The following is a 12,786-nucleotide window of genomic DNA, read 5'->3' as shown; positions in this document are numbered from 1 at the left end:
ATGGATAGATCCCAAGGGTCAAATGTAAGGGGTTAGCTTCATTCCTCTGAAGTCCCATCCTGTGTTGAAATTTGCTTTTTCTACCTCTCGGAGCATCTTCTACAGCTGAAATATATGCTTGATGGGTGACGAAACAAAAATGGAACACTGACATAATGGTATCTATAAAATGAGTGTTGCATCCCTGGATTAGGATTAAATGTAAGCCACCCCTCAGAGGTACGTGACTGCATTTAGTCTCAGTTCACTGTCTTTACTCTGCAGGGTCCTCAAGGAAAACTAGAATAGAGAGGGCCTGTTTATATCCTGCACCAGTGAGTCTAAGCTTGGAGTTCCTTCCTTTGCCAATTTATGGTGAGCTGTGTGAAGAGTAAAGCGATAGGAAGGAAAAAGTCTCAGGTGGGCCACTCACAAAACATGAAAAATCTCTGAATTCCTCAAAACACTTAATCCTAATAGCATGTCAGATTTATGAAACCAGCGTAGGAGAATTCTTGAAATAGAGATGACATTTAGAATGCTCCCCACTAAAATTCCAGGCGAGCATATGGGCCATCCTAATTAGTAAATGAGTCTAACACATGGTCACAAAACAAGTTGTTTATTTATTGTTTAAAAAATGTTAGATGACATTACAAGCTACTAACATCTAAGAGGACCTAACTACATTTACATTTTTAAAAATATGGCATCTATCTTGTAGCAACACTAGTTGACCCAACCTGCAGAAAACTATAAAAGTTAAGACGAATTCGGTTGATCTGGAGGTGAAGTTCTGAAAGTGCTTCCGAAGGAAACTTATTGTAGAGGGAGAATCGCAGGTGGTTCCATCAGAGACACGTGCATGTACCTGAAATGAGACCCAAAGGACTTCAGTTTTGTAAAATCTCAGGCCACGGAACTTTCCAGGAGTTTCAGTAGAAAGGGAGAAAGCTTTCTGACTGTATGTACTCCAGGCTGACAAATTATAAATCTAGACCTCTCTACACTGATTTTCCTGATTTAACATGCAAGACTAGCACAAGATTTCTGATTTGTTCTATTTTTGTTCTGACATGACTATAACCTATTAAAGCTTTAAATTAGTAAGCCTAGAGAAGAAAATTTCAGAAACTTACTTTGAAGCCTTATACTTCTCCCTAATTGCTTGCTGAGGTCGATGAGGTATATCAAGGCATGCTTTGTGCAGTTCACTCAGGCAAGGCACAATTTCATTTAATGAATAGCCTGTAAATGCAGCGAGGGTTTCTGGCTAATCAAGACAAAAGAAAAAAACTGTGTCATATAACTTTATATCAGAAAGCTGAAGATTAAAACTGTGAGATTAAAAAAAAAACCTGTGAAATAAAGGAAATTTAATTACTTAGGAAGTATCCACAAGTCATCTCAAAAGAAACTGTAATCGTCTGTCAGTGACTTTAGAAGTGAAATATTAGGAAGAAGAGCCAGAGTTCTTCATTTGCTCATATTATGTAATTTGTTTTAAGATTTTATTTATTTATCTATTTATTTATTTATTTATTTATTTGTCAGAGAGAGAGAACGAGCACCCACAAGCAGTCAGAACGGCAGGAAGAGGCAGAGAGAGAAAAGCAGGCTCCCCGCTGAGCAAGAAGCCCGAGGCGGGACTCGATCCCAGGACTCCAGGATCATGACCCGAGCCACCTAGGCATCCCTCATATTGTGTATTTATAATGCTCAGTTTGGGGCCAGGTTATTTATACTGATTCTCTCATGGGCAGGATTTCTACTGGTCCCTAAAGAGCCTCTATTTACACCTTATATATGAAAGATTCTTAGTGAATGCAGAATAGTAAATAAGTATTTAGCACAAAAGTGAGCCTTCAGAACCAAATCGAGGGGCCCATTTCCAGTCTTGCGTCTTCTTGGACCAAGAGGCAGCACTACCTGCCCTGTTTCCCCGAAAACTTGATGCAACCTTCTGACCATCCTATTGGATCCAGATTGTTTAACACACAGAGGACAAAAGTCAACAATGTTTGGTTGAAGTGCTCAATGCTTGTACTGCAAAGGCATTCTCGTGTGAGGTGGGCATTGAGGTTTCCAGGCCTGCTTCTTCTGAATAAGCATGCCACACCATCTCCTTGACTTCCTGCAATCTCTACTCAAGGCCATTGAGTCAAAGCCATAAATGCTGACCTGCAAGGCTCCATGGCATGTTGCCATCTGTTGACAAGACAATCGGTTCCTTATCAAACTAACTTTCCCTCTTAAAAGGCCAGTCCATTCTGAGCCCTGAGAGTTACTGAATAGAATCCTAGATAGGCCTTAAATTTCATCTAGAAAGTAGTTAGAATCTTACCCAGAAGTGCCTGTTCACGGTATAGTTTGCCAGGCAATAAGCTGCTGCTGCTATCAATGAAGGAAGATATTTCAAGAATGGGTCAGCTTCAAGTAGACTCAGTTCTGCTACATACTAAGCACAAGAGAGAAAATCCCAGGGGAATTAGAAATTTAACTAAGGTTACAGGTCAACCTAAAAACATCAAGGGAAAAAACTATCTTATCTTTGTTCATCTTGTATCCAGTGACGAGCAGACAGAAACAGATGCTCAAAATTATTCACTGGGTTAATAATTGCTATGCCTGTCCATAACCGGAATAACATTTATGCTGTAGTAAATGTCAGTATACAAGGATTTGGCCCACCTGCACAGTATTAGGTTACTTTTCTTGTCTTATATTAGTAGTACTGATGCATGCTAGTCACGTAAAGGAGCATTGTTCTGGCCACTGGAGTGGGACTAGAGTCTTTGGCCAATGGCAAAACTATGACCGTGCTGAAGCTATTAATTATAATACCAGCAAATGCATGTGGTTCAGAGGCTAGAGTACCTGTGAGATTAGAAGAAACACACCAGGAAATGTCTACATACATCTTTATTACTCTTTGAGTAGCATAAACATACCAAATATACTAGATCACAGTGGCTGGTCACCAAGTGTTCTGAACCAGTACTTCAGTGCCTTCCACTAAAGTCCTATCCTATAACCCCAGATAACCAAATAAGGCTTTACTACTTAATATGTTAGGAGAAGACTGGTGCCAAATCAAACTGCATTTACTTTTTTCCCATTCTGTAAACTAAGAAGAGGAGTTGCCTGCACGTGGTCTATATTTGACAAGGGAACAATTTCCAAACTTAAATTTCTTTTAAGAGTTGGGTGATCATACAACCTTTGTCTGTCAAACAGCATCAACAATATTGTCTTGTAACCAGAAATCATGATCCTAGAGTTAGCTCTTTTCCATTGCTAAAAAGCTCCTCTGGATCGAAGACAAAGCATTGAAAAGGAAGGAAGAACTGAAGGATGATCAGAAAAGGCTACTTTATATCTTCCTGGCTCCCAAGTTCCCGGAAGTCACGTGGCTTACCTTGGCCAGATTCTCCGTTCTGACGCACACTCCTTGTCTCCTTAAGTACTGAAGGAGAAACTGGTTGGTGGTTGGCACTGTGAGATCAAAAGCCAGGACTTTGAGGAGCAAGTGTTCCATTCTTAGCAGTTGGCGTTTGGTATAAGTATCATCAGTTATGTAGACAAATTCATCTACTTCAGGTGGATATATTTCTTCATATTTCCTACGAAAGGTAAAGAGTTTTTGAAAGTAAAGCTTGGAACCTATAGGGTTCCTTCCTATGTTATCATAACCAGCCTTTTGCATGGCCCTTGCAGACTTGTTTACTTCATACCCACATATCCACTTAAATATCATTAAATGGTACTGGATTGAAAATATTAGAGATCTCATACCTAGTGATGCCAGAACAAGAACATGAGTATTACAAGGCTCTGTTGTACTTACTGCTACCAGGAGTAACAGAAACAATTTCCAACTGAGAATTTTGGGGTTTGACCTCTGATATGCTAAAAGATTCTGAATGACAGACACACAGATAAACTCATCTTAATTCTATGAGCCCCACTCATCTTGTGGAAAACAATGTTATATTAAACACTATCACAGAACAACAACTCCTTAGATCTTAGATCTTAAGAAAGATCATGTTCAAAAGAAATAAATAATAAAAATAAAAAGATGTTCAGAAATCTCTACTGAATAAGCAAATGATGCTATGGATCCAAGAGTAAGATAATGATACAATTTCATTGTTATCAACTTTTTTGCTCTTGCTTTTGTTTCTGTTATCTGTAGTTGGCAAGTTTCTAGACATTAATGACTAGAATGTCTGAGACTAGAAGAATCATAGAAACTGCCGTCCACCAACAGATCACTGATTTTAAGGCCTAAGCCAGCTCTTTTTTGTACAAAATGATAGTTTGCTCACTGTAACCAAATAAATTGTGTTCTTACCAGTCATTTGCTAGATCACAAAGTTGGCTTTTGTATAACCAAAATCTTTTATATAACTAAAATATTTTTGTATTAGAATGTAGCCAAAAGACCGCGCTGCAAAATAGTTAAATTGGGTCTTGAATTAGAGCTGATGGCTGCCTCTGTCATGATACTGAACTTGTTGCTATAAATGTTAAACATCTGAATTGAAGAGTGAACATGTGTTAAGATTCAGTTTCTCAATAAATGCTGCAAAAATGATGATATTTTATCAAGGGAGGCATGAATAAGCTTTAATTATCAAGCACTGCTCGATAATGGGAGCACTGCTCCCATTTATTTCTTCAATAAATGGAAAGAAAATCAAGTGTTTTGACAGGTTGCAGTTTGACATTATTTAAGCTGAAAGAACACTTACGAAGCCAGAAGAATGGCTGCTGTTCCTACAAGCTGCAATTTCCCTCTCAGGACAGACATGCATGAAAGAAACCTGTCCAGGAAGTTGACAGCCAGGTAGAGAGTCTCTGCTCGAAGCTTATACTCTTCACCGACCTCAACGAGCCAGTCCACCAAAATCATTCGCATGCTTTCTGTGATGTCTGGTTGCTTCCTCATGTAGTGTGCTTTGGGCCTGTGTCTTATCTGTTTGGGAAAAGAGTTCCGATGCTTAAATACTTGCTATGTCAGAAAGATCACTCCATGGTACAGTTGCTATTTAAAAAAGGATCTTGTGAGCAAAGGTTAGGAAGAAACTGATCAAGAACCAAGTACATCTTTACTATGTGGAAGAAAGTATGAAATTCTGGTTCTGTAATACAATTAGGTAACAAATAAATAACTTAAAGCAGGGGGATAGCAATATGGGTTATTCCTAAGAGTGAAATACCTAATGTATAAAGCCTTGAGTCATGGAGAAATAGTGCAAGTAATTGCTACTTGCCTCACAACTATTATTATTATTATTATTTAAAATATTTTATTTATTTATTTGACAAAGAGAGAGATAGCAAGAGAGAGACAGAGCACATAAGCAGGGGGAGTGGCAGAGGGAGGAGCAGGCTTCCCGCCAAGCAGGGAGCCTGACCCAGGGCTCGATCCCAGAACCCTGGGATCATGACCTGAGCTGGAGGCAGCTGCTTAACAACTGAGCCACCCAGGCACCCCAGGGTTGTTTTTTTTTTTTTTTTAAGATTTATTTATTTATTTGGGAGAGAGAATCCCCAGCAGACTCCCCACTGAGTAAGGATTGAGCAAGATTGAGCAGGGCTCGATCCCAGGACCCTGAGATTTTAAAGTAAGGTGAAATCAAGAGTTGGATGCCCAACCAACTGAGCCACCCAGGTGCCCCATAACTATTACCTTTCATAGACAGTCCTATGTTTAGAGGTCATAAGAATGCTATTCATTAGTGGTTTTGGCCAAGAGTTTATAACTTTCTTATTATTAAGTGTTTTGAATGCTGGAAGTTGAAACAGAATTTGGGAAAACTCACTTCAGCTTCTCTAAGATACTGATGAATTTCTTCAGCATATTCAGTCACGTTTATCACATCTGTACCAAAATCTGAAGCATCTTCAGACTGGGAATGGAGATATGAGTCTACCACCATTGGAGAAACTGCGGGGGTTCAACATGACCAGGTAAGACATCCAATTTAAAAATTCATTCCATCCACTAGCCCTCCACAGGCAGTTGTGAAAGTAAGTCTGTACTTCATGGATTTCTCCTGCTAGTTACATGCTACTGAATACAGCAGGCAATTATGGATATAGGGTCCTGTCGGCCCGAGGTGAATCAGATTACCTGTGTTAAAATCCAGCAGGAAGTGAAGGTCTGACTTGAGTGCGCTGGTGTCCACCTCATACATATTCTCAAATGCCATCCCATCTTTCCCTGTGCCGCCGTCTCTGTCCCCCTGCTCAGGCTCATCCATGTAGATATCAAATACTTGCTTGGCTGGCACCTGGACTGTGCAGTCAGAGAGCACGTTCTTTCCAGCTGGAGGGAAGACATTTTCTGATCCAGAGAAACACCTGATTGTTGTGATCCCCTAGAAGAGGGTTAAGTTTTCTGTTAGAGGCCATCCCAAAGACCATATAGGTGATGTAAGCCTGTGTGACTCAAACCAGCAGGCTGGGAAGAGGAGAACAGTCTTAAATGGAAACATCTAGATCTGCAACTTAAATTCAGAAAATGAAGCTTCTGAAGTATGACTTCTTCCTTATCTTTGTCTACATGTGACATTTGGGAAAAGAGATACCTCTAATTTGTCATCTTCCTTGCATATTTATCGAAGGGGACTCAAGATTATAGAAAAAAGAGAAACCATAGCTTTCCTCCAAAATGAAATAGGTAAGGGGGAAGGAGATTGTTAATTGGCTTTCATACCTCTAACCTTATAGGACTTTATAAGTACCCAGCAAAGCTCTTGACACACAGTCACTGAGTTCCTGTAGTCTTCTTCCTTAAACAGCTTTTAGTAAGCGCCTTTATAAAGTTCCCATTTTATACCCAGATATTTAGAAACATGATCAGTTTAGAAACTCGTACTACTAACTCTTACGATGCCTCAGAATCTCTTGCATGACATAATGTAATTAACTTGGGGAAACCTACCTCTCCATTGCTTCTCCCTTCTATTTATTCCTATAGCATTAGCAGTGGGAACGACTATGTACACCTCCTCCGTGAATAAGCACATTAAGGTGAGTCATTGTGGACAGCCTGAAGGTCAGCTGAACCAGAACAGGTGGGCAAGGTTTAGGAATCTGAGTTATATTTATGCAAATGTTAGGTCTGGCTACTATATTCATATTTGACTGTTAATAATTAATCTTGTTGTTTACTTTTGAAGCTACTTTCAAGTTAGTATGTGTTTTCCCTTCTATCTAGCCAGTTAAATATTTGGTTTCTAATAAGAAAAAAAAATTTAAGATTTTATTTATTTATTTGAGAGAAAGTGAGAGTGACAGCATAAGTGGGGAGGGGGTAGAGAATCAGGCTCCCTGATGAGAGGGAGCCCAACTCGGAGCTCAGTCCCAGGACCCTGGGATCATGACCTGGGCCAAAGGCAAATGCTTAACTGACTGAACCATCCAGGCACCCTAAGAAAGAATTCTTTATGATTAATACTAAAAAAACAAAAACAAAAACAAAACAAACAAAAAACTAGGGAATATATAAAGGACCAAAATCACAAGTTACTAGAACCATGACTCCAAGTCACTACCAAGTTTGGCTTCTGCTCCAGCGACATATCTACCAGGGTTGAGATATACATGCATTCCTGAGCATCTATTATGTACCATACATTGTTCTAAGTGCTCAGAATTTAGACAGGAATTAAACATTCAAGAAGGGCTGCCTTCATGCAGTTCACATTCTAGCATGGGGTACGGGGGAAGATAAATAAGATAAGACATGTTACGTCAGATGGTGTGTTCAGTGCTTTAGAGGAGAATAATACAGGGAAAAGAGAGTCCTTGACATTTTAAATAGTATGGCCAGGAAGGGTCCTAATGAAGAGGATAGATGTAAGCAAAGATACAAAATGAGGTAAGGGAGTAAGTCACACAAATAGAGGTAAGAGCATTCTGAGCAGAGGGAACAGCATGGGTAAATACCCTGACATTCAAGTGTGTCTTAAAGACCAAGCAAGGAGCAGAGAGGACAGAATGAGAAAGAAAGGGGTATAGGTCACAAAGTCAAAAAAACGAGAGAAGCCAGATCAGGAAGGCCTTACCATAGACTATTTAAGACTGTCTACAGCTCAGAGGTGGGAAGCCACTGGAGCAGCCATGAAGGAGGAGTGGTATGATCTGATTTATGTCTTAATAAGATTGCCCTGGCTGTATATATGTTTAGAGAGCAAGTAAGGTGACCATTATTAAACCTGCAAATTCTTGATGAGACACAATAGGGATCTGAACCAGTGTAGTAGTAATAAAGTCTGAGAAGTAGAGATTCTAGACATTTTAAAAAGTAGAGCCAATAGTATTTTCTCAACAAATTAGATGTGGGTTGGGAGAAAAAGAGTCAAAGACGACAAAGGTTTCTGGGCTGAATAATAGGATGAATATTCCATTTACTGAGATGAGGAAGCCTTTGGCAACAGCTGTTTGGGTCTAGGGTTAGTGTTTGATTTTGCACAAATTTGAGATGTTTATTGATCCCCTGGATCCTATTGATCCCCTTGGATCCAAGGGGCGATGTTAAGTAGGCTGCCGAATATGGGCATCTGTAATATAGCTAAGAGGTCCAGACCAGAGATTAAAGTATGAGTCATCAACAGATAGATGGTATTTAATGCTAAGAGGCTTGAGAGATGGCTAAGGGAGTGAGTGCTGATTCAGATCAAATACCAACTCCTAGAGCACTCTTTTAGATATTGAGGAGGAACAGCCAATGAGGTAGGTGGAAAACCAGGAGAAAGTAGTGTGCTCTAGGCTGACTGAAGAAATTGTTTCAAGGAATAAGGAATAATCAACTGTGTCAAATGCTGCTAGATCCATCAAGTGAGGAAAGAAGAATTAGAGACAGAGAGTATTCATTCAGCAAATACTTGCATGCTACCCTGGCCAGACACTGTTCTAAGCACTGAGAATACAGCAGTGAACTTGACATCCCAGTCTTGGTCCTGACAGAGCTTATAGTTGAGCAGGATAAATATACTCTGAAATTATTGCTATAAAATGGACAGTTACTGCAAAGAGCTTTGTAGTTAAAAGGGTTTTAAGATGAAAAAAAAATACAATAAATTTGCATGCTTAGGAGTTTCACTTACTAGACAAGACTGAGGAGAGAAAGGAGAGTTGCCACAAACGACATCCTTGAAGAGGCAAGAAGGCATAAGGTATCCTGCACATGGGGGTGGGGGGATTCACCTTGCATATGAGCAGGGACATGTTAAGTCTTGTAGCAGGATGGGCGTGGCAGAGTATATGACACAAGGGAACATGTGGAAATTCTGTTCTCATTGCTTCTATATTTTTAGGAAAATAGGCTAACAGAGTCATGAGCTGAGAGAAAGGATGGAGGTAGAGGTTTGGGAGGATTAAAAAGAAATCTAGAAAACAGATTTCCAAGGAGGTTGTAGAGGAATAGAGCAGGGAAATGTAGAAGTAGTATGAGGCAACACAAAAGGTTAACTAATCATTACGAATTTAAAGAGAGCCTGGACAGCATGGGCAGAACTGACGATTCGTAAGAACCAGGTTTTAGTCTTTCAGTTTAAAAAAGTAAATACTGCTAAGCACATTGTTTGTTAAAACTACTTTTTTTTTCCAAAGCTTTGAACAGATCACTTTGGTTATTTCTCTCCAACTAATCAGATGCCACCAAGAGGCATGGATGGTCAGTGAATGAAGGGCTTCTAATCTGGCCTCTACCGTGCTTTTTTTTTTTTTTTTTTAACATTTCCTAAACCTCTGAAATTTTCTCACCTGCTAAATTGGAAGAATTCCTGGCCTACATACTTCACTATACTATTGCCAGCATCATTCCACTACAATGGGAATTAAAAGCTTAAGCCATAGTTACAAGAGGCTTGTCTAATAACGGACTCAGGGAAGCTTTTTTCTATCCCAAAATTCATTCTTAAGGATCCAGACCCCTCGTTTGCATTCTTAAGTGTCTGATTTTGTTTCCAATCTGTTAAGGGAGGTACCTATGATATGTTAAGCATAAGCAACTAATATCTAATGTCCCATGATCAATTTGCCCAGCTGCCTTTGTTCAGTCCTGGGGAGATGTCTACTTTCAAAGCACACTTTTGGAAGCAATTTAGTTTAGCTTTTTCCAATCTGGATTCTAACATCACCTCCAATGAACATAGCAAAGATTATTCAAGATTGCCTCAGGCACAGTCTAGATCAGTCTGAACACCACTCTGATCTAGAGGAACCCCAGTTTCATAGCTTATTTTGGTACATTAATTCTTCCTCTTTGCCCAGCACTTAAATAGCTTTACCTATACTTAATTTAAACAGTTCCTAGGGCGCCTGGGTGGCTCAGTGGGTTAAGCCGCTGCCTTCGGCTCAGGTCATGATCTCAGGGTCCTGGGATCGAGTCTCCCATTGGGCTCTCTGCTCAGCAGGGAGCCTGCTTCCTCCTCTCTCTCTGCCTACTTGTGATCTCTCTCTGTCAAATAAATAAATAAAATCTTTAAAAAAAATAAAAAATAAACAGTTCCTAGACCAATTTCCTTGCTATTGGAATAAATAATATAAATAATTATTCACTATTTCTAGTGGGAAAACGGACCAAAGTGATCTTTAACAAAACCAGTGTCCCTAGAGTCCAGATTTCAAGGCTGGAATACTCGAAGATATTTGCGGGTAAAACTCCCAAGAGAAACCCATCTCCCACCATGGCATGATAGCCCTCAACGACCAGCTTCCACAGCAGTTCTCAGTCATTACCTGGCCGCAGGGCCTCCTGTACTGTCCATTCTCAGTTAGCACCCCTAGGACTGTTCTTTGGGGGGGATCCTGGCCGAGCTGGGCTCTGGTTATCATCTGACAGGCATCAGGACCTCGAGACACTGGAGCTAGGGCTACTCCGCTCTTGGAGCTGCTGCAATGCATACCCTCAGTCTCCACACAATGCAACTAATCAGGGAAGGAGAAACAAACAAGCCAATGGTTAGTCAACCTCTTCCACCATGGGCTCCAAGCATGCAGTGAATGTCTAGGAGAGAGAGCAGAACACATATGACCGCTGCAATTATTAAGGCTGCAAGGAAGGGCATGAGCCTTGGTGCAAGCCATCAAAGCCCCTTTGAATCAAAACAGTGATTTGAATCTCTCCGGGCTTTTTTCCAAGACCTGGTTGAGGCTGGAGGGAGAGATTAATCCTCACAAAGCTCCAAGCAAGGTTACTAAACCCCACGTTAACTGGGGAGTCTAAAACTGCAAGCCCGAGTCTTTTCTGACTGCGATGCTTGTCTCATCCCTCCTACTCCCACCCCTCTCCCCACCTCCCTGCAAACCAAAGATCCAGGATACATCACTGCGGGAAAGTAAGTCCCCTTCCCAAATGACAAGCGAGGTTCTCCTCCGCGGCCCTCCTTCCACCAGATACAAGGCCCCAAAACCTGCTTGGAACCCACAGCGGGCCTCGCTCTTCTCAGCCTTATATCTTTATATAAGTCTCGAACAATTAGCAAGTACACACGGGGATTGGGAATGAGGGGCCGCCGGAGGGGGCGGGGCGGGGGCGGGGCGGGGCGGGAGGGGACCGAGGTGTTAATAGATTCCAGCGGGGGCGCCGGGCTCCTAGCCGCGGTGGCCCCGGCGCTCAGCGCTAATTACTTTCAACCCCCCCGCGTCTGTTGAATCAGCCAATCAGCGGCGCTCCCGGGCCTCGCGGGGGCCGCTTCCATGCCAACCGCAGCGGGCGTGCGCGCCCGGGAGCCACATCGCCATGACGACCTCCTCACCTGACACGCTCCGGGCTGACGCGCCGCGATCCCTGGGGGTTCAGGGCCGGGCGGGGCCAACGGGCGGCGGCCCCCGGATCCTCACGGATCCCCGGGCGTGCCGGGGCAGGCGGTCGCCCTCAGCACACGAGCCCCTTCAGGCCGGCGCCCCCGGCCTGGGAGGGAAGAAGGCGGCCCACCCCGCGGTGGCGGGGGTTTGGGAAGGGACTGTTTCCGCAAACCCGTTTCCCCAACAGCCGCTAACTCCTCCCGCTAACGTCTTTTCCCCGGCCCGCTCCTGAGAACCTTGGCTCGGGAGAGCTACGCGGGGCCCTCGGGGCTGCGCAGGCCGTGGCGTCCTGACCGCGCCCGCCCGAGGGCGCGGCTCGCTCCGGGTCCCCGGCTCACACACCTACACTTCCTCCCAGAGAGAGGCAGAGTTGCAGCGAGTGGGTTGGCCCAGGGCTTGAGCTGGGGCCTCCTAATCCATGGTGGCGGCTTGCCTTCAGTCATTTTGGATCCGTGTGCACCAGAGGCCGCACCTGGCCGGCCCGGTTCCAGTGCATGTGGCCCGGACGGGCGGGAGAGTTTAGGGGCTTTAGGGTCGCACGTGGTGCTCGTGGTGCTCGCAGTTCCCACAAGAGGTATTCCCGGATGGGTTCCAGCAGGCACGGAGTGAATCGGGTCTAGGAACAGCGAGACCGTGTCCCAGGAAGAGGAAGGAACACAGGCGGCAGCACTGGGGCCTGGGACGTTGCGGGAACTCGGAAGTGGGGGTTGGGCAGGTGGCCTGGCCACGTGGGAAGGGAACTCTCTGGAACTGGAGGCCCAAGGCGAAGTACGGAGAAAGCAGGGGGCCATACCTAAGGGGCGAGGTGGGACTAAGGGGAAGGGGCCCTCAACAGAGGAAGGGAGGAAAGGGTCAATGAAACCAGGGAGCTCTGGCACCCTACAGAAGTAACTGGCAAAACAGGTAAAGTCTTTATTATTTTACAAATGTGCGTGTACATGCAAACACATTGCATATATAGTGTTACTCCTTTCGTTTAGT

The 12,786-nt window shown here is 43.1% G+C and overlaps 1 protein-coding gene across 8 annotated transcripts; it reads right to left on the bottom strand.

The window, feature by feature from the left end:
* Positions 1-585: 585 nt before the first annotated feature.
* Positions 586-12,453, bottom strand: CCNA1 (cyclin A1). 8 transcript variants are annotated; one of them, XM_082700664.1, is made up of 9 exons: positions 12,239-12,453; positions 10,738-10,926; positions 6,122-6,368; positions 5,811-5,935; positions 4,737-4,960; positions 3,398-3,602; positions 2,324-2,437; positions 1,119-1,252; positions 586-850 (listed from the first exon to the last, which is right to left on the bottom strand). In XM_082700664.1, exons 2-9 carry the CDS (start codon positions 10,900-10,902, stop codon positions 799-801), a joined length of 1,266 nt encoding a protein of 421 aa, XP_082556790.1. In that variant the 5' UTR covers positions 10,903-10,926; positions 12,239-12,453; the 3' UTR covers positions 586-798. The 8 variants fall into 8 exon arrangements, with proteins under 8 accessions (XP_082556790.1, XP_082556789.1, XP_082556791.1 ...); XM_082700663.1 differs by having other exon boundaries at positions 12,148-12,260; XM_082700665.1 differs by lacking the exon at positions 12,239-12,453 and adding an exon at positions 12,042-12,143.
* Positions 12,454-12,786: the final 333 nt, after the last annotated feature.

Source organism: Mustela nivalis (genome assembly GCF_964662115.1).
Source record: "Mustela nivalis genome assembly, chromosome: 15".
NCBI lineage: Eukaryota > Metazoa > Chordata > Mammalia > Carnivora > Mustelidae > Mustela > Mustela nivalis.
Note: the sequence above shows the minus strand (reverse complement) of the source record. Positions and strands in the feature narration are given on the sequence as shown.